The sequence below is a fragment of the Phyllobates terribilis genome, unplaced genomic scaffold (genome assembly GCF_046119375.1).
Source record: "Phyllobates terribilis strain yellow unplaced genomic scaffold, ASM4611937v1 Scaffold_4__5_contigs__length_816908805, whole genome shotgun sequence".
Classification (NCBI taxonomy): domain Eukaryota; kingdom Metazoa; phylum Chordata; class Amphibia; order Anura; family Dendrobatidae; genus Phyllobates; species Phyllobates terribilis.
The window spans coordinates 726,506,958-726,529,008 of NW_027362764.1; the positions used below are offsets into that span (position 1 = coordinate 726,506,958).

Below are 22,051 nucleotides of genomic sequence, written 5' to 3' on the forward strand. Positions count from 1 at the left end.
TATTTGTTCCTCACCCAATCACCTACAAGACTTCTCCCGAATATCCCCCATCCTATTGAATTCTGTGCCTCAACAAGTCCGATTATCCACCACATTCGGATCCTTCAGACGGAACCTGAAAACCCATCTCTTCAAACAAGTTTACAGCCTGCCATGACCTCGCTGCCACCTCAACACCGGAGCTACTGCAACCTCAACCTACTGTCTCCTTCCCCGTTCCTGTAGAATGTAAGCCCGCAAGGGCAGGGTCCTCCTCCCCCTGTACCTGTCTATCATTGTTCATTAATTTACTGTAAGTGATATCTGTATTTGGTATGTAACCCTCCTTATGTACAGCACCATGGAATCAAGGTCGCTATATAAATAATAATATTATTATTATTATTATTATTAGAGAATGTAATCCGTGCTGCAGTAACACAGAACGGCCACTACACGGCGTGAAGAGCCATCGTATTCCGGCTCTATACACTATGGGAGCATTTACGCCATAATTCTGACATAGTGTGGGGGGTACATGGGCAGGACGGGGTGCAGCTACATCCTCACGTCAATTCATGGTAATTTACACCACCTTAGTGGAGTATATTTCCGGCTACAGTTAACATATGTGTCTAATTCACTGGTGCTCTATGTCAGCCTTAATGAGTAGGTCCCTGTATTTCCTGCCACCATGAGGCTTAATGACAGCTGACTGATGGGGGTCCCAGCTTTAGGAGTTAAAAGGGAACTTACACTTTTTCTTATTCTCATGAAATGCCCTCCACATTGGTGGAAGTCCAGGTCCTGAGACCCTTCAGGAAACAGGAGTGTGCACATAGCGCCCACACACACACAGAGCACCCCCCCCACAGTTCTCTGAATGCTGAGCTGTGAATAACCCCGCCCACACACCTGATTGGTAGCTTCCTGTGTACATTGTCAGCAAGCTGCCAATCAGGTGGTGTGGGCGGGGTTACAGAGATTAGCTGGACTTCTCTGCATGTGAGACCTAGTCTGGTAGTGATAATCTCCTGCTGATAAAACACTGATTGTATTTAACCCTTTAGTGACCACCAGACATCTTTTTACTGACATGCGATATAAGAGACTAGCATTCCAGACAGGACACAATCCAGCAGCGGTCAGCTGTACACTATAGTTGACAAATTGCTGCATCAGCCACGATCAGTGTTGGCATCGACCATATACGTTTAACCCCTTAGATTCTGCTGTCAATAGGGACTACAGAATCTAAATAGTTAACAGAGTGTGGGGGCTTCCTCGTTAACCTCATCGGCACCCTGAGATATTGGTTGTGTGGTCCTGATGTTTGCTATGGCAGGTAATGGCCAAATAACGGCCTTAGTCTGCCGGCTACAGCGGCCTGTTCAGAAGTTATCAAAATTTAATAATTTTTGTCACTCTTGTCATGCCACTTTCCATTACTTCCTGAAAAGAACCAGCAGAGTTAATGAACTACCTGAAAGCAATTTTAAATACGTTGAGGGGTGCAGTTTTTTAAATGGTATCACTTTTGGGTGGTTTCCAATATATAGGACCCCCAAAGTCACTTTAAAACTAAACAGAACTATAAAAAATTATTTTTATAAATTTATTTGAAAAAAATGAAAAATTACTGCTACATTTTTAGGCCTTCTAAAACGTTACCAAAATAAAACACCACTTTACAAATGCCGCGGATGTAAAGCCGACATGAGGGAAATGTGATTTATTATGGTTTTTGTATGGTCTGATTAAAGGGATAGTCATTTAAAGTTTGAAAATTGCATTTTTTAAAACATTTTTGTCAAATTTCTGATATTTTTTATAAATAAATGCAAAACATATCAACCTAAATGTAGCATTATTATAAAGTATCATGTGTCACAAAAAAAACACAGTCTCAAAATCAATGCAATGGGATCTGCTGAAGCGTTCCAGAGTTATTGCTACATAAAGTGACACTGGGGTCGGATTTTTTTTAAAAAAAATGGTCCGGTCACTAAGGGGTTAAACTACAGCACACAGCCTAATAAGTGATACATCACTGAAATCAGGCTCTCTGCCCAAACACTGTGCTGCTCTCTGATTAAATAAAAAAAAAAATTAAAAAAAACCTGCTGACGGATTCCCTTTAAAAGGACACCGGACAAAAGAAAACGGAGAAAGACCTTTCAGTGTGCAGTGGGCACAGCAGGTCCGGTTTTTGTACCACCTAGGGATCAGTCGTCATTGCTGGGACAACCCAAAAAAATTTCCGGCAAAGTGCAAGTCCGCTAGTGAGGAGCCGCTCTAAATTGCTCACATGCCATCCTAGGACATACGGATAAGACACGTCCATGAGGCCCAAAGCGGACTGAAAACTAAATTTTTATTTGGAGAGCCCCATTTAAAATTGCAAATCTATTTGAGACAAATCTGAAACAAAATTGTGACAGCACCTCTACAGGTAAAACAAAGTACTACAAGGTTAGAAATAATTGCTAATGGATGTTTGGAAGATCTCCAAAGCCAAGTATCTGCTAATGGAAGGTATGGAGATGAGGATTAGTGTATGTCATAGTCCTTATAGCAGCGGCTTATAATAAGGGGGTTGCTTGAAGGTTACTCCTTTGGGAGCATTTTTAATTGGCTTGTCCATGATTACAAAAACATAGATGCCATCTTCCAAGAACTGCTCCACACATGCCCCCTGGGTGTGAAATTAAAGGGAAGCTGTCAGCAGGTTTTTGCTATGTAATCTGAGGACAGCATGAGGTCGGGGTTAAAACACAGATTTCAACGATGTGTCACTTAATCAGGCTGTGTGCTGTTGTTTACGCACAATGAAGGTTTTATCACCAGGACATCATCATTGTCCGGACTACGAAGCACACAATTGCTAGTCAGACTCCGCCCCTCCAGTGATAAGTAGCTCACTGTCATTAGAAAGCTAATGGTGTGGGTGGGGCTAGATTTCTCAGCTCTGCTACATCTAAAACTCGGATTGTGTCAGAACTGCTGCACCCAGTAATCTAAGTGATACATCACTGGACTCAGGGTCTCTTTTCCTATATTATGCTGTTCTCAAATGAGGTAGCAAAAACTTGCTGACATATTCCCTTTAAATCAGCTGTAATACCACACACAACCTGTGGACAGACGTGGCACTGATGGGGGAAAAAAAAAGCGATACAGCTTTCTAGAATATGAACAAACCCTTTAAAAAAATACCCACAGAGAATGATTTGCATTCAAGTGTCGAGCTCAATAATACAGAAAGAGAGAGTGGGGGAAAGGAGCAGGTTTCCAATCCCAAGCCATATACATAATGTAAGGCAAGGAAAATATTCAGATACATTTCGGCATAAGCTATGAAAGCAAAAAACAGAACAGAAGACTACCTTCTTTCATCTTTTACAATCCAAGTGCTGCTTTCATGATCAATCCCGGAGTAAAGCCGTCCTTTCAGAAATGGATCCGGTTCCTTTAATGAAATGCTGACGTGATCGGGAGAAAACTGAATATTAATGTGCTCTTTGGTTATATCATCGGGAAGGCGGAAAGTGAGGGTCACGTCCTCTGCCGTCTGCTGCCAAGTATAAAGGGGCTCTAAACAAAAAAAAAAATAATAATAAATAATTAAACCATATATACAGGAAATATTGATAGGGAAGGTTATTAATTTAAAGGGATATTATCACCAGAATAAGAATTTAGATTAAATTCTTTAGGCAGAGAATTAAAAAGAGTAAAAATACATCATGGGAAATTGTAAATTATACAAACATGACGCTTAAAAAAAAAAAAAAAAAATCTAATTTTACAGCACACAGTAAAATGAAATCTAATTTTACAGCACACAGTAAAATGAAATCTAATTTTACAGCACACAGTAAAATGAAAAGCAGTAATGTCACAATTTGACATAAGGGAAAGTGGAATATTAAATAGAAATTTAATGGAATATTAAAATGGAACATGAGGTGCAGATTGTGTAAATCCCCAGCAAGGGTTTGGTTTTACTCATTGACTTCAATGGGAAAGTAAAAAAATGCAATTAGATCCTATTATTGAGCATTTTACTGTTGATTATCTGTGAATCTGCTACAAAATCTACAGGATATTTAATAAAATAAGAAGGTTAAAAAGCAGCAGAGTCACGGTATGACCCCCCCCTACCCCTGGACAGTGAGAAGAGGGCCCCTGTGCAAGAACAGTATATGGCCCCTTTGCCGTCCAATAATGTGTCTGACAGAAGCTACTCGCTGATTTAGAGGTGGTAGTGGCCCCATGACCTCTTGGACCCCTGCAGATTCATCGAGGATTTCCCTATGTCTTTCTGTGGTTCAATGCAAAAATTTCAGTATAACAGAACTTGCTCAGATACCCAGAAGGAAGAGCAGACACTTGATATAATACAGTGCCGAGATGTCAGTAGCTAGAATTGACTGTAAAGCATCATTTCCCTGCTATAAAGAGGATTAGAAGGCTTCCAATTTAAAGGGATTCTGGCACCAGGTTTTTGCTATGTGAACGAACTGAGAGCAGCATGATGAAGGGGCAGTTGCCTTGATTCCAGTGATGTATCACTTACTGGGCTGCTTGGTGCAGTTTTGATAGAATCCCTGTTTTTCTACTGTAGATGCAGCAGTGCTGAGAACACTGAGCTGTGTATAACCCCACCCACATCTCTGATTGGTAGCAACCACCAATCAGTGATGGGGGTGAAGTTACACAGATCCTTGGATTGCCTGGCACTACAGTCATGGCCAAAAGTTTTGAGAATGACACCAAAATGATATTTTCACATGATCTGCTGGCCTCTGGTTTTTATTAATGTTTGTCTGATGTTTATATCACATACAGAAATATAATTGCAATCATATTATGAGTACCAATAGGTTATATTGACAGTTAGAATGAGTTAATGCAGCAAGTCAATATTTGCAGTGTTGCCCCTTCTTCTTCAAGACCTCTGTAATTCTCCCTGGCATGCTCTCAATCAACTTTTGGACCAAATCCTGACTGATAGCAGTCCATTCTTGCATAGTCAATGCTTGCATTTTGCCAGAATTTGTTGGTTTTTGTTTGTCCACCCGTCTCTTGATGATTGACCACAAGTTCTCAATGGGATTACGATCTGGGGAGTTTCCAGGCCATGGACCCAAAATATCTATGTTTTGTTCCATGAGCCATTTTGTTATCACCTTTGCTTTATGGCAAGGTACTCCATCATGCTGGAAAAGGCATTGTTGGGCGCCAAACTGCTCTTGGACGGTTGGGAGAAGTTGCTCTTGGAGGACATTCTGGTACCATTCTTTATTCATGGCTGTGTTTTTAGGCAAGACTGTGAGTGAGCCGATTCCCTTGGCTGAGAAGCAACCCCACACATGAATGGTTTCAGGATGCTTTACAGTTGGCATGAGACAAGACTGGTGGTAGCGCTCACCTCTTCTTCTCCGAATAAGCTGTTTTCCAGATGTCCTAAACAATCGAAAAGGGGATTCATCAGAGAAAATGACTTTGCCCCAGTCCTCAGCAGTCCACTCCCTGTACCTTTTGCAGAATATCAGTCGGTCCCTGATGTTTTTTTCTGGAGAGAAGTGGCTTCTTTGCTGCCCTCCTTGAAACCAGCCCTTGCTCAAAGAGTCTCCGCCTCACAGTGCGTGCAGAAGCACTCACACCAGCCTGCTGCCATTCCAGAGCAAGCTCGGCACTGTTGGCAGTCCGATCCCGCAGCTGAAACAGTTTTAAGATACGGTCCTGGCGCTTGCTGGTCTTTCTTGGGCGCCCTGGAGCCTTTTTGACAACAATGGAAGCTCTCTCCTTGAAGTTCTTGATGATGCGATAGATTGTTGACTGAGGTGCAATCTTTGTAGCTGCGATACTCTTCCCTGTTAGGCCATTTTTGTGCAGTGCAATGATGGCTGCACGTGTTTCTTTAGAGATAACCATGGTTAACTGAAGAGAAACAATGATACCAAGAACCAGCCTCCTTTTAAAGTGTCCAGTGATGTCATTCCTACTTATTCATGACTGATTGATCGCCAGCCCTGTCCTCATCAACACCCATACCTGTGTTAATGGATCAATCACTAAAACGATGTTAGCTGCTCCTTTTAAGGCAGGACTGCAATGATGTTGAAATGTGTTTTGAGGGTTAAAGTTCATTTTCTGGGCAAATATTGACTTTGCAAGTACAGTAATTGCTGTTAAGCTGATCACTCTTTGACATTCAGGAGTATATGCAAATTGCCATTACAAAAAATGAAGCAGTAAACTTTGGAAAAATTACTATTTGTCTCATTCTCAATACTTTTGGCCATGACTGTAGAAACCTACTCCTGCAGTGATAATCTTCTGCTGATAAAACACTGATTGTATTGAAACTACAGTGAGCTGCTGTGCAAGTGACACATCTCTGGAATCAGGATCTCTGCCCAAACATTATGCAGCTCTTAGATTAAGCAACAGAAACCTGATTTTCCAGGAAGAATAAACAGAGGAACGACAGTCTAAGAAAATATACAAGTAATACAATATTCACATTAAAACACACACACACAAAAAAAAAAAAAAAAAAAAACACATTTCAGAAAAGTTTACAGATTCTCTTTATTCAAATGCCATAATGGCTTCTCTCCACACCTTACTTGATGAGCTTCCTATAAGAATACCGCTGTAAAAAGATCTCATCGACATAACAAGAAACGCGGTAACACATCGTTCCCAGAGAACGAACAGGCCTTCCTGTTGTCATGTCTTGATTTGTTAAGTAAAGATACAGCGAGCGCAAAAGTTTTATATAGGCTAGAAACTATGGAAACAATGGGATATAGAGGATTATTGATGATCATCTGCCTCGGATCCCCTACATGTGTTCACACATTTTATTAACACCTCTGCACTTGTTTTCCTATTTATGGAAAATAATAAAATGTGCAGGTTTAGTCATTGGCAACTGGAAGAGTTACCGAACACGACCAATAATGATATCGCTGTATGGAAAATAAAGTTATAAAAACCATTAAAGGGGATTGTACAGAATTCGAGAAACATGGCTACATTCTTCCAGAAACAGCGCCACTACTAGCCACAGGTTGTATGTGGTACTGCAGCTCAGGTCCTGGAAAGTGTATAAAGCGTGGCGGCGGTATCACATAGGGTGCGGATGCCTTTAAATCGCCCTGAAACCATTTCGCGGCCAGGACAACTTTCAAAATTTTGAGAGACGTAAGAACTGTAGAGACTGAAAAATCTCTTAAGATTCAAATGCCGGTAAACATCTGAGTCACCAAATGTTCTGACTTGGCACAGGGTGTGATTACATGTGTAACGGCTCATATTCTCACTCCTATAACAATAATCCAATACCACCACAACAGACAATCAGGGAGTCCACGATCTCTGAATGGTAAGAGGGGTGATAACATGAAAAAAGTTCCTGAATCACCCTGCTGAGGCTCCTGCATGCTGTAGAAGCTCATTCAGACGGCAGTTTTTCCATCCATGTTTTCATGGACAGAACTCACACGTTGCGTTTTTGCTGCATTTTTTTCAGTGCAGATTTGTCACAAAATCTGAAGGGTTTCCTGATGCCAGCAAAGTAAATGAGAATCCTGAAGTCTCGTGCACACGTAGAACTTACAGGCAGGCAGCTGCTAACTGCTTGTTCTGCCCGGAGTCGGTCATGCACCACTCCTGCAGCTTCCGTTGACAGAGCAGCTTCTTCTCTTCCGCTCTGCTCTGATTACAAGGAGCCATTGCCATTGCCGATGCCTTGCTGAATGACAGCCGGCCCTCGGCTGCCTAATTACGAGGAGCCGCCTGTAATTCATCACGATGTCAGCAGGGACGTCCCGTTGAAAAAGCAGAACGGAAGTGAAAGAGCTGCTCTGTTGACGTGAGGTCAAATGAAGCAGAAAAATTGCCGGCAAGAGCGGTACGTTCACTGATCCTGATTTCGGGCAGAACAGGCAAGTAATTGGTAACAACCTGCCTGTACGTTCTTAGCTCCGTAAGAAAAAAAAATACAAAAGTCACCGGATAACTCCTTTAATGGAACTCCTCTAAGGAGAGACCCCCTCCTCCAGATTATGTTATATAGGAAATGCAGATGAAGACCAGTGCTCTCTTTGGTTTTTATGACAAAAGATTATTAAAAATATAAAAAAGATAAAAAGAACAACCACCAAAAAAAAAAACACAAACGTTCCTTTTGTTCCTAATTACAAAGCACAAGGCTCTGGAGCCATAGATTACATTTAATGAAACTGGAATAATAGTTCTTAGCGATGACCACCATTGTCGGGGTAATTTCACAATGAAAGGAACGGTGTAATTACCGGCCGCGGTGACATCACAACCGTACCAGATGAACAATTAGCGGCTGTTAGAGCGGGTTCTGCGTGTGACAAGCTGCAATGGAAAACCTGCCAGTGCGATACGGTGGAGGACGAGGGGCTCGTGTGAAGCAATACCAATCCTGGTATAAGGATTCTGCACAAAAAAGGGATTACTTCTTTCCTTATTACCCAATAAATGATGCGATTCTGCACAATACAAAAGGAAAATACAGAAGACAAATTGGAAAACACAATAATGCAACGCACAAAAGTCCACCCCCTCCTCTGCCGTCATCTACACTGTTGGGTATGTGCACACGGCGCCTTCGATTCTTCTTGAAAGCCGCTAAGTAGTTTATATCAAAGAACCCCCTCACCCAAAAAAACAAAAAAGTCGGAGAAAACGACGAAACAATGATCGAAAATACTCCAGAAAAAGACACTTCAGGAAAAGGCGCCAGGGTGTCCTAAAGAGTCTTCCGCTGGCAAAATGCAGCTGGTGCTCCGGTGTCTTTTATCCTGAAGTGTCTATAATCAGTTTTTCGCCAGTGTTTTCTCTCTTTCGGGACACTTTGATATAAAATACTTAGTGGATTCCAAGCAGAAGCTTTCGAAAGCCTGAAGCGGTTAAAGGAAGCTCCAAAAGTCTGAACATACAGTCATGGCCAAAAGTATTGAGAATGAGACAAATAGTAATTTTTCCAAAGTTTACTGCTTCATTTTTTGTAATGGCAATTTGCATATACTCCTGAATGTCAAAGAGTGATTAGCTTAACAGCAATTACTGTACTTGCGAAGTCAATATTTGCCCAGAAAATGAACTTTAACCCCCAAAACACATTTCAACATCATTGCAGTCCTGCCTTAAAAGGAGCAGCTAACATCGTTTTAGTGATTGATCCATTAACACAGGTGTGGGTGTTGATGAGGACAGGGCTGGCGATCAGTCATGATTAAGTAAGAATGACATCACTGGACACTTTAAAAGGAGGCTGGTTCTTGGTATCATTGTTTCTCTTCAGTTAACCATGGTTATCTCTAAAGAAACACGTGCAGCCATCATTGCACTGCACAAAAATGGCCTAACAGGGAAGAGTATCGCAGCTACAAAGATTGCACCTCAGTCAACAATCTATCGCATCATCAAGAACTTCAAGGAGAGAGCTTCCATTGTTGTCAAAAAGGCTCCAGGGCGCCCAAGAAAGACCAGCAAGCGCCAGGACCGTATCTTAAAACTGTTTCAGCTGCGGGATCGGACTGCCAGCAGTGCCGAGTTTGCTCTGGAATGGCAGCAGGCTGGTGTGAGTGCTTCTGCACGCACTGTGAGGCGGAGACTCTTTGAGCAAGGGCTGGTTTCAAGGAGGGCAGCAAAGAAGCCACTTCTCTCCAGAAAAAAACATCAGGGACCGACTGATATTCTGCAAAAGGTACAGGGAGTGGACTGCTGAGGACTGGGGCAAAGTCATTTTCTCTGATGAATCCCCTTTTCGATTGTTTAGGACATCTGGAAAACAGCTTATTCGGAGAAGAAGAGGTGAGCGCTACCACCAGTCTTGTCTCATGCCAACTGTAAAGCATCCTGAAACCATTCATGTGTGGGGTTGCTTCTCAGCCAAGGGAATCGGCTCACTCACAGTCTTGCCTAAAAACACAGCCATGAATAAAGAATGGTACCAGAATGTCCTCCAAGAGCAACTTCTCCCAACCGTCCAAGAGCAGTTTGGCGCCCAACAATGCCTTTTCCAGCATGATGGAGTACCTTGCCATAAAGCAAAGGTGATAACTAAATGGCTCATGAAACAAAACATAGAGATTTTGGGTCCATGGCCTGGAAACTCCCCAGATCTTAATCCCATTGAGAACTTGTGGTCAATCATCAAGAGACGGGTGGACAAACAAAAACCAACAAATTCTGGCAAAATGCAAGCATTGATTATGCAAGAATGGACTGCTATCAGTCAGGATTTGGTCCAAAAGTTGATTGAGAGCATGCCAGGGAGAATTACAGAGGTCTTGAAGAAGAAGGGGCAACACTGCAAATATTGACTTGCTGCATTAACTCATTCTAACTGTCAATATAACCTATTGGTCCTCATAATATGATTGCAATTATATTTCTGTATGTGATATAAACATCAGACAAACACTAATAAAAACCAGAGGCCAGCAGATCATGTGAAAATATAATTTTGGTGTCATTCTCAAAACTTTTGGCCATGACTGTATAAACAGCAAATCATTTTGACATTGCGGTGCATACCTTCATTCTTTATAGCATTTCTTAACCGCTTTTTTTAGGGCAAAATGCATCTGATAAAGACGATGTGTGCACATACCCTTAAAGGAAATTGTCACAAAGTTTTTTCCTCCCTAATCTGAGAGCAGCATAATGTATAGACAGGGACCCTGATTCCAGCGATGTGCCATTTACTGGGCTTCTTTCTGTGGTTTTAATACAATCAGAGTTTTATCAGCAGGAGATTATCACTAGAGGACTAATAGGCCTGCTGTCATGTGGTCTTCCATATTCATGTCATCTTTATAACCCCGCCCCCACCAGATTGTCAGTTTCCAATCAGAGGTGTGGGTGGGGTTATACACAGCTCAGCATTTGAGCACTGCTAGATCTGCAGCAGATAAAACAGTGATTTTATCAAAATGAAAGCAAACCGCTCAGTAAGTGACACATCCCTGGAATCCAGTTCTTGATCCCTACATTGTTGCTCTTAGATGGGAGATGGCAAATACCTGGTGAAAGATGCCCTTTAAAGAAGCATCAGGTTTGTTTTATTTATTTTTTTTATTTATGGTTGGGTTTTTTTTGTGGGCTTGCAGATTTTACTCAGGTAATCTGCAGAAAAATCTTCAAAAATTGCGCTTTAAAGGGCATTTATCATCAGAAAATAAAATCAGGTTTTTGTGTTGTATGCATTTAGAAAAAAAAAAAAAGTGATTTTTTTTCCCCCCATCACAATGGGCATTTAAAAAAAAAAATAATAAAAAAAAAAAAAGGCTATTGGGGCCATTATGGTGCCATGATCGATTTCTAAATGAGTTCATTTTTTCAAAGCAAATGGAAAAATGTCCAACTTCTGTTGTTCTATATTTTGTTGTGAATAAAGATATGGCAATAAGAGAATTCCAAATCATTGCATTCTTGTTTTCTGTACATTTTATACAGCATCCCAACATTTTTGGAATTGGGGATTTATTAGGAAATAACATAGTGAATAACAGTGAAAAAGCAGTGTGATACACCAATTTTATTAACAAGTAGGCTCTTCGGGGGAGTGACCTACACTGCCATGAAGCTAGAGCTCTATTAGAGGTGTGGAAGTACAAGTCTAGCTGTCACAGGTGTGTCAGGACAGTCGCTCTGCAGTTGGTAGCAGGAGATCTCTATGTTTGGCATTACAGACATCTTCTTAGAGGCTGTCTCTAGGACCCAGTGGCTAATTAACACCCTGGACTGCGTGTATAAATACCTGCTGTGTTTCAGAGGGAGGTGCCGGCGATATTCATTACTACCTGTGAAGGCTTAGCGAAAGCAGTACTTCGTCCTCTCTGGAGCTTGAGGACGTGTGCGCATTTGTCTGGAGTTGTCTAAAGCGAAGCAATTTCCCCGTTTGTGTACCCTTGTTGTCTATAGTGTTTAGTGGAGATCGACTAGTGCTCATCTGCTCCCTTCCCTAGCCATAGCCATACGCCAGGGAAAGACAGGGTGAGGTACACGTGCGGCGATTCGTGAAGAGCCAATACAGGGACGTTAGGGGAGACGCTAGATCAACTTAAGAGGTCTCCACTTCCCCCCTTTCCCTACAGTCTGGGCTCCTTTTTCCTCTTCCCTTTGTGTTGCACTAAGTCTTTCCCACACCCTGAATGACACTAGCATAGTCAAGGAGACCAAAGCTACCTGAAGGATGCCAACACGGGCTGCGGGCTATGCTTCACGGGCTACGTACTGATATAGAATTTGTGCTAGCTGACGAATAGTGAGGACGTCACAGGACAGGACCCGCAAATGTGCAGAGCCTGCATAGCTGCTGCAAGGGAACAAAGCTGTTCCTCAGTATTAGTCTTGTTAGGACACTTCGGAGCTGTTGTGTTTTAAAGTAGGACAACGGTTGCAGTGGTAATCCAGTGGCACGCCGCGATTACGTCTCGCTCGGATGGGTGGGGAGAGGACCATGAGTGCCTGAAACGGGACCCACAGAATCGAACGCTATCAGAGATAGTGGCAGGGGTTAACAATAGCGATAATTGGAATATGATACAGGCTCTATACAGCAGCACCTGCCGCTGCAGGAAAATGTTGAAGGGGTTGTTCACAACGCCTTCTCATTCCTCATGTTTGGCCCAGTAAAAATAAAAACATCAGTATTCACCTCCCGTGCCGGCACTGTTCCAGCGGTGTCAGCCCTCACGTTCCCAGGTCTGACGTGAGGCTGTTGCGTCACATGAGCACTGCAGCCAATCAGCGCTAGAGTCACTTTCCCCGCCTTCGATTGTTCAAATAATCAAGAGGAGGTGAGCGGCCCAGGACTTATTTTTGATTACTTATAAGTCCTAAGGCAGGGACAGTGACGCCAGTGCTGATTGGGCACCGGGCTCACGTGAGCCCTAGGAACGCGAGTGCCGACACCGCTGGAATGTGAGAAGAGTAAACGTGACCAAACATGGGGAATGACCTGGAGTTGTCCTAGTGGTGGACAACCACTTTAAAAGGCCATTGTAGTTCTTGAAACTAAATTATGTCATGATAATGAAGATTTACTTTACAACTTTGGAAATTAAATTTCGCTTTAGTATGACGGCTCTGAAAGAATTTCGAAAAAATGCGAATGCCATCAAGGATTTAGGACACAGTGATAGTTTCCACTCCAATCTGTCTAACATGTCCTAAATGTGGAATGAATGCTTATAGGAATCAATGACCACAGGGAGAAGCATCCCGCAGTTGACAATCTAGATAGATTTCATTTCTGCAGGAAATACAATGATTGGATGGAAGACGGTAAACAAAGGAGAAAAGTGACGGCAACGAAAGGAAGAGGTTCACTGAGCCGGAACGACAAGGGCTCGGAGAGGAAATGCAATGCCCGAATCCTGAGGAACGGCAGACACAGCCGTCATGCATCACCGTGATCGCTGCTCAAAACCAAATACATTTACGCTAATTTTTCTATCAATGTAACAGGCCTGTGCGCGACTCACATGGTAATGAGTAATTATGCAAACAGGACAAGACACTGCTAAATGGGTCAATCCCTGCAACATGAAGGATGAATCTGGCTTCGTTATTATTTAAAGATGTAGTACAGATGCATTTGACATTTCAGTCTTTGGAGCAAAATTGAGTAAGCAATATGAAATCTTTATTAATTAACCGATTAAAAACAATCTGTCAGCAGGTTTTTGCTATGTAATCTGAAGACATCATGCTGTAGGGGTTAAAACACAGATTTCAGCATTACCTCTCTTATCAAGCTATGTACCGTTGTTAGCTTGCAATGGTTGTTTTAGCACCAGGAGTTTATTGTTGCTTTGCCCCCTCCTGTGATAGGCACCTCACTGTCTATAGACATTGTACATGGAGAGCCTGGTGTGGGCGGGGTTAGCTGTGGTGTGGGCGGGGTTAGCTACATCAGCTCTGCTTCATGCTGCTCCAAAAGCTCTGATTGTATCAGAACGGCTGCAACCAGTAATCTAAGTGATACAGTTAGGTCCATATATATTTGGACAGAGACAATGTTTTTCTAATTTTGGTTCTAGACATTACCACAATGAATTTTAAACAAAACAATTCAGATGCAGTTGAAGTTCAGACTTTCAGCTTTCATTTGAGGGTATCCACATTAAAATTGGATGAAGGGTTTAGGAGTTTCAGCTCCTTAACATGTGCCACCCTGTTTTTAAAGGGACCAAAAGTAATTGGCCAATTGACTCCAAGGCTATTTCATGGACAGGTGTGGGCAATCCCTTCATTATGTCATTCTCAATTAAGCAGATAAAAGGCCTGGAGTTGATTTGAGGTGTGGTGCTTGCATTTGGAAGGTTTTGCTGTGAAGTAAACATGCGGTCAAAGGAGCTCTCCATGCAGGTGAAACAAGCCATCCTTAAGCTGCAAAAACAGAAAAAACCCATCTGAGAAATTGCTACAATATTAGGAGTGGCAAAATCTACAGTTTGGTACATCCTGAGAAAGAAAGAAAGCACTGGTGAACTCATCAATGCAAAAAGACCTGGGCGCCCACGGAAGACAACAGTGGTGGATGATCGCAGAATAATCTCCATGGTGAAGAGAAACCCCTTCACAACAGCCAACCAAGTGAACAACACTCTCCAGGAGGTAGGCGTATCAATATCCAAATCTACCATAAAGAGAAGACTGCATGAAAGGAAATACAGAGGGTTCACTGCACGGTGCAAGCCACTCATAAGCATCAGGAATAAAAAGACTAGACTGGACTTTGCTAAAAAACATCTAAAAAAAGCCGCACAGTTCTGGAAGAACATTCTTTGGACAGATGAAACCAATATCAACCTCTACCAAAATGATGGAAAGAGAAAAGTATGGCGAAGGCGTGGTACAGCTCATGATCCAAAGCATACCACATCATCTGTAAAACACGGCGGAGGCAGTGTGATGGCTTGGGCATACATGGCCGCCAGTGGCACTGGGTCACTAGTGTTTATTGATGATGTGACACAGGACAGAAGCAGCCGAATGAATTCTGATGTATTCAGAGCCATACTGTGTGCTCAGATCCAGCCAAATGCAGCCAAACTGATTGGTCGTCGTTTCATACTACAGATGGACAATGACCCAAAACATAAAGCCAAAGCAACCCAGGAGTTTATTAAAGGAAAGAAGTGGAATATTCTTGAATGGCCAAGTCAGTCACTTGATCTCAACCCAATTGAGCATGAATTTCACTTGTTAAAGACTAAACTTCAGACAGAAAGGCCCACAAACAAACAGCAACTGAAAACCACCGCAGTGAAGGCCTGGCAGAGCATCAAAAAGGAGGAAACACAGCGTCTGGTGATGTCCATGAGTTCAAGACTTCAGGCAGTCATTGCCAACAAAGGGTTTTCAACCAAGTACTAGAAATGAACATTTTATTTACAATTATTTAATCTGTCCAATTACTTTTGGTCCCTTTAAAAACAGGGTGGCACATGTTAAGGAGCTGAAACTCCTAAACCCTTCATCCAATTTTAATGTGGATACCCTCAAATGAAAGCTGAAAGTCTGAACTTCAACTGCATCTGAATTGTTTTGTTTAAAATTCATTGTGGTAATGTCTAGAACCAAAATTAGAAAAATGTTGTCTCTGTCCAAATATATATGGACCTAACTGAACATCGTTGGATTCAGCTTCTCTTTATCTACTTCAGGCTGCTCTCAGATGAGAAACAAAAAACCAAGCAGTGTAGGTACCGTCCCAATTTAGGGTCACCTTGTCGCTGGTGGGACGGCTTAGTGAACTATTTTTGATCAAAAATAGTTCACTAAGTACCCTATATTTAATATGCAACTTTGCTTTACATTTATATATAATGATGGTAGGGTATGAGATATATTTTTTGTCTTTTGTAGGTTTTGCTCTCAGATGAGGTAGGAAAAACTTGCCAAAAGATTCCCTTGAAGCATTTAAGTTGATATATATCACTCCAGAGTCCAATTTCAATGGTGTTTTGTTAACCCATGGTCATAATGGTGACGTTTCGTTCCAAGTGTGGAACTTTTTCAAGTGAAAAAGAGCTGGAAAACGTTCTTTTAGCAGATAAGAATTCGACTGGCTGCCCAGCTCTATGAAGCTGGATGCACAGAGGGGCAGAACAAGATGAAAAAAAAATAAAGATGGAAAGAAAGGTTATGTTGCACTTGTACAGTATATTAACAATAGATATGATGAGACTGTACGTTGTAAAAAAAAAAAAAAAAATCCATTATGATAAGAACCCTTTAATAGTGTTCTTTTATTGTATATATTAGAATAAACGTTAACATTGCAAAATACAAACAAGCCTCAACATATTGTAGATTTCATACAATAAGAGGTACTGCTTATACTGTGTTTAAAGGGGTTCTCAGGGAATAGGGGAAAAAAAAGTGAAAGAAAATGCATTACAAATAAATTTCTAAATATCTTTAATTAGCAAACTCGTTTAGTGAATTGATCACTGTGTATTAAATTGGTTGCAGTCTTTTTACACTGACAGAGACCTGTTCTATAATGTTAACAGAACTGGTGCTTGCGAGCATATGTAGTAGGAAGATCTGCCCCCTCCTTTCATGTATATGAAGATGGGCTCTGGAGATACCAGGGGTGCTGAGGTAAGAAGAGGCTGTTCACACTGCTGTCCACCTTGTCTATCTGATCTAATACTGGAGATACCAGGGGTGCTGAGGTAAGAAGAGGCTGCTCACACTGCTGTACACCATGTCTATATGATCTAATACTGAAGATACCAGGGGTGCTGAATTGAATATAAGCTGATCAAACTGCTGTCTACCATGTCTATCTAATCTAATACTGGAGATACCAGAGGTGCTGAGGTAAAAAGAGGCTGCTCACACTGCTGTATGCCATATTTCTCAGATATAATACTGGAGATACCAGGGAAGCTGTGGTAAGAAGAGGCTGCTCACACTGCTGTCCATCCTGTCTATTTGATCTAAAACTGGAGATACCAGGAGTGCTGAAGTAAGAAGAGGCTGCTCACATTGGTGTCCGCCATGTCTATCTGATCTAATACTAGGGATACCAGATGTGCTGTGGTAAGAAGAGGCTGCTTACACTTCTGTCTTCCCTGTCTATATGATCACATACTGGAGATACCAAGGGTGCTTAAGTAAGAAGAGGCTGTTCACAATGCTGTCTAGCATGTCTGTCTAATCTAATACTGGAGATACCAGGAGTGCTGAGGTAAGAAGAGACTGTTCACACTGCTGTCCCCCCAGTCTTTCTGATCTAAGACTGGAAATACCAGGAGTGCTGAGGTAAGAAGAGGCTGCTCACACTGCTGTCCACCCTGCCTATCTGAATGCAGAGTGGCTGCTGCAATCTGGAGATAGCTTGACAGTAGGTTCTCACTCTCCCAAGTAAATGTAAGTAACTCCTTCACTACACAGACCCACCAGAAATAAAAGTTTATAATTTCTCTTACCTAATGTCTGCTAACGTTATATAATTTTGGATGAGATACTTTATGTGGAAGAAATTCTGCAAACTTTTTCCTTATTTTCTGCTACTTAAGCTTCCAGTTGAAGAATAAAAAATAAAATCCGGTATACAACATATATGTGGAAATGCAGAATATTATATTTGCATGAAAAGCCGTTTTCTTTTTACCTCCCACAAATTCTGCTCCATAAAAATATTTTATTACTTTTATTGTATCGTAAACCGCTACTGTCACAAGTTATTTCTGTGTGTGCGGGGAAAGAAAAAAAAATTGTATTTCACATGCAAAATTTCACATTAGAAGGAAATTGTATCAAGGGAACACCAGTATCAACATTACCTTTCTTCTCCTCCTCTTCCATTCTCTCCTCTTCTGGTTGATTTTCCTCATCTACAATGAACCTGAAGGGTTTGTAAGAGATAATCGTCAATCCATTTCCCGCCGGTTCAATAGCCGCATAATGTGGGACAGATTTGCCATGAAGCTTCCTACGTTTCAAGATTTCACATTCATCTGTCAACACAAAAAAAGCAATATCTTCTATAGACATATTCATATGATATTGGACAACCAATTACAGCCGCACAAGTTATAGGTAAATTGCTCAATTATGACACCTATGTTAGAAGCAAAACTCATTTGGCATAAAGATTGTAGCAAAATTGCTGTTTGCCCCATAATTGCCAGTAGTGTCTCCTACTGAGGAGGCATTCAAGACAAGTCTTAAGCAGAATGGGTAAAGCATGCTAAGACAACACCGAAAATGATTAATATTATATATGCAAATTGCATCTTCAGATAGAAAGAGGACTTCAACTCTATAGCGCCACCTGCTGGAAGCAGCAATCCTACAAGTCACTATTGACCCTTTAACGAGTCTTGCAATATGACTTGGGATAAAAGCCCAATCAGAATTTCAATTTGCAGTCACGATGTTTCGGGGTACTGCCCCTCATCAGTGCAAAGTATGAGAACTGATTTAGCTAGGTGATAGAACCGTAGCTTCTGGCCTAGCCAAATCAGTTCTCATACTTTGCACTGATGAGGGGCAGTACCCTGAAATAACATGTCTGCAAATAGAGATTTTCATTTGGCTTTTACCCCAAGTCATATTGCAAGAGTCAAAGAGTCGATAGTGACTTGTAGGATTGCTACTTCCAATAGGTGGCGCTATATAGTTCAAATCCTCTTCCTCTCTGAAGAGGCAATTTGCATATTAAAATTTCCCAGAGGAGCGAAGAAACCACCTTACATTAACATGTTAGAGCCTGTATGTCACCTTCCACAAGGTGAAACATTACCACTTAATATTATATAGAATCCCCAGAAGTCAGTGACAGAAGGTAGAACATATTACACCTAGTCTCAACCACTAGACGGCAACTTGAAAAATGTGCAGGTGGCTGAGAAACGAGTTGGAAAAATTCATCATTAATCGAAAAGATCAAAAAAGTAATGAAGGTAAATATTCTCACTACTGAAAGACAGAAGCTTCAGATATTTTTTATTTATTCTACACAGAGAACAGCCCCCCCACAAAAAAAAACTGAAAAGAATGCCAGAATTGCTGTCTTTCAACTGTTCCTCTTGCAAAAAAACTGGAATGAAAAGTGATCAAAATAGGCTGTATGTACCCAAAAATGGTAACTGTGAAAACCGCTTGTCCCACAAAAAAACTAGTCTTCATAGTAGCCAAGTTGATGGAAAACTGATTAACTTTTGTATCTCAGGGTGTGACAACAAAAAAAACAAGTAATTTAAAATTTTGTCATCGCCATAACCATGTTCAATAAATTAGAGAGGTTGTCTTTAAGTGCATTGAGCTGTAGGTTGGATTGCTGCTAAAAAAAAAAACAACTCTTTAAATCTTCTTCCTTAGCGAGTGTGAACGATCATGGTGCACATTGGCACAAATGACAAAGTTAGAGGTAGGTGGAAGGTCCTTAAAGATGATTTCAGGGAATTAGGCTGCAAGCTTAAAGCAAGGCCCTCCAATGTGGTATTCTCTGAAATACTGCCTGTACCACGTGCCGCGCTAGAGACGCAACAGGAGATTAGGGAGATAAATAAGTGGCTCAGGAATTGGTGTGGGAAGGAGGGGTTTGGGTTCCTGGAGAACTGGGACGACTTCTCACTTGCCTACAGATTCTACACTCCCTGACAGAAGTTATGTCGCTTATCCATGTTATGTAATTAAAAGCTTATAACCTGACGTTAAATTCATCCATTGGTTTTATAAATTACTCTTTTGAAAGCTGAAACCCTCCCAAATTTGGTTTAGGTTAAGAAAATAAATTGCCGTCAATACTAAATATTGATCATTTAATGAACACAGAATGGTCAGATTTTGGCAAGACAAAAGTTTTGTCGCCTGGTCATATAATGCACCCAATCCTAGTTTACATCCTCACCAGTGCTCAGTAAATGATCAGTTAATTAGTGGGTGTATATAAAAAGAAACCCAGCACCCCAGACCTTCACTTGAACTGCAACTTGAGCTCTGACAACATGCCAAAAATCCACCCTGCGACCAAAGCCTTCATTATCAAGAGGCTGAAGACCAGATCCACAGCAGAAGTGGCTGGCACCTTTAATGTGCCTCAGCGTCAAGTACAAAGAATTAAAAAATGATTTGAAGAGACTGAAGATGTGTTTGACAAGCCCAGGTCCGGCAGACCCCGCAAGACAACTGCTCAGCAGGAACGTTTGTTAGTTAGAAAATCCAAAGCAAGCCCCTCTTCCACTGCAGCAGAGCTCCAACAGGCCTGGTCACCTCAAGCCCCTGAGTCAACTAGAACAGTTTGTAGGATTCTGTCTCAAAATGGCCTCCATGGTCGAATCAGTGCCCAGAAGCCAGCACTAAACAAAAGGCAAATAAAAAACCGTGTGGCATTTGCAAATTCTCACAGCCTGCTAAACAGATGGACGCTGGAAAAGTGGCAGAAGGTGGATTTCTCTGATGAATCTTCAGTAGAATTACACCACAGCCGCCGCAAATACTGCAGGAGACCTACTGGAGCCTGTATGCATCCAAAATACACCCAGAAAACAGTTACATTTGGTGGTGGAAAGATCATGGTCTTGGGTTACATTCAGTATGGGGGTGTGCAAAACATTTGCAAGGTGGAAGGCAATATCAATAGCCTAAAATATCAAGAAGTATTAGCTACCTCTTACACTCCAAATCATAAAAGGGGTCAAATTCTGCAGCAGGATGGTGCTCCATCTCATACATCTACAACAAAGTTCCTCCAGGCGAAAAAGATCAAGGAGCTCAAGGACTGGCCAGCCCAGTCACCAGACATGAACATCATTCAGCATGTTTGGGGTAGGATAAAAGAGTAAGCTTGGAAGACAAAACCAAAGAATCTAGATGAAATCTGGGAGGCATGTAAGACTGCATTCTTTGCTATTCCTGATGACTTCATTAATAAATTGTATGAATCATTGTTGAACCGCATGGATGCAGTCCTTCAAGCTCATGGAAGTCACACAAAATATTAAATATGACTAATAGCACCACAACTTCATTCACCAATGTTACGCAACATATATTTGTATTTTAAGATAATTATTTGTTTGAATATCACATTACTTTCTGTGGGAGACAAAACTTTTGTCTTGCCAAAATCTGACCATTCTGTGTTCATTAAATGATCAATATTTCAGCATTGATGCCAATGTATTTTGTTAACCTAAACCAAATTTGGGAGGGTTTCAGCTTTCAAAAGAGTAATTTATAAAACCAATGGATTAATTTAACGTCAGGTTATAAGCTTTTATTTACATAACATGGATAAGCGACATAACTTCTGTCAGGGAGTGTACGCTAGAGACGGGCTGCACCTCAATGGGGAGGGTGCAGCTGTGCTGGGTTAGAAAATGGCTAGAAGGTTGAAGGAGTGTTTAAACTAGGGATTGGGGGTGGTATTCATTTTATAGGTGGGGAATTTAGTGCAGATAGTGACCTGGGCATAAATAAAGAAATTGGGGGTGGGGTTAGAACAGTCAATATAGTAAGACGGAATAGAGGTACAGAGAGATACATAAAGTGCATGTACACTAATGCCAGAAGCCTCAACAACAAAATGGAGGAATCAGAATTAATTTTGTTGGAAAATAATGACATGGTGGGTATATCTGAGACATGGCTGGACGAGAGCCATGACTGGGCAGTTAATTTACAGGGCCATAGTCTGTTCAGAAATGACCGTACAAACAAGCGAGGGGGGGGGAGGCTGTTTATATGTAAAATCATCCTTAAAAACCATCTTGCGTGAGAATATATGTGAATCTAATGAAAATGTAGAGTCCCTGTGGGTGGAGATAAGGGGAGGGGGGAAAAAAGAATAAATTACTGATAGGGGTTTGTTATAAGTCTCCAAAAATAATGGAAACAGTGGAGAATATCCTCATAAAGCAAATAGATGAAGCAGCGACTCAAGGAGAAGTCATTATTATGGGGGACTTCAACTACCCTGAAAAACATTGGGGGACAGAAACATGTAGTTCAAGCAAAGGTAATAAGTTTTTGACAACTATGAGAG

General features: G+C 41.4%; 1 protein-coding gene across 2 annotated transcripts in view; it reads right to left on the bottom strand.

The window, feature by feature from the left end:
- Nucleotides 1-22,051, bottom strand: part of NUDCD1 (NudC domain containing 1) — a 178,180-nt gene that overhangs the window by 94,808 nt on the left and 61,321 nt on the right. For both annotated transcript variants that reach the window (XM_073679775.1, XM_073679774.1), the window contains exons 5-6: nucleotides 17,844-18,017; nucleotides 3,366-3,573 (exon numbers count right to left, since the gene is read on the bottom strand). In XM_073679775.1, coding sequence (XP_073535876.1) covers nucleotides 3,366-3,573; nucleotides 17,844-18,017 — 382 coding nt within the window. The remainder of the gene's footprint in view (nucleotides 1-3,365; nucleotides 3,574-17,843; nucleotides 18,018-22,051) is intronic.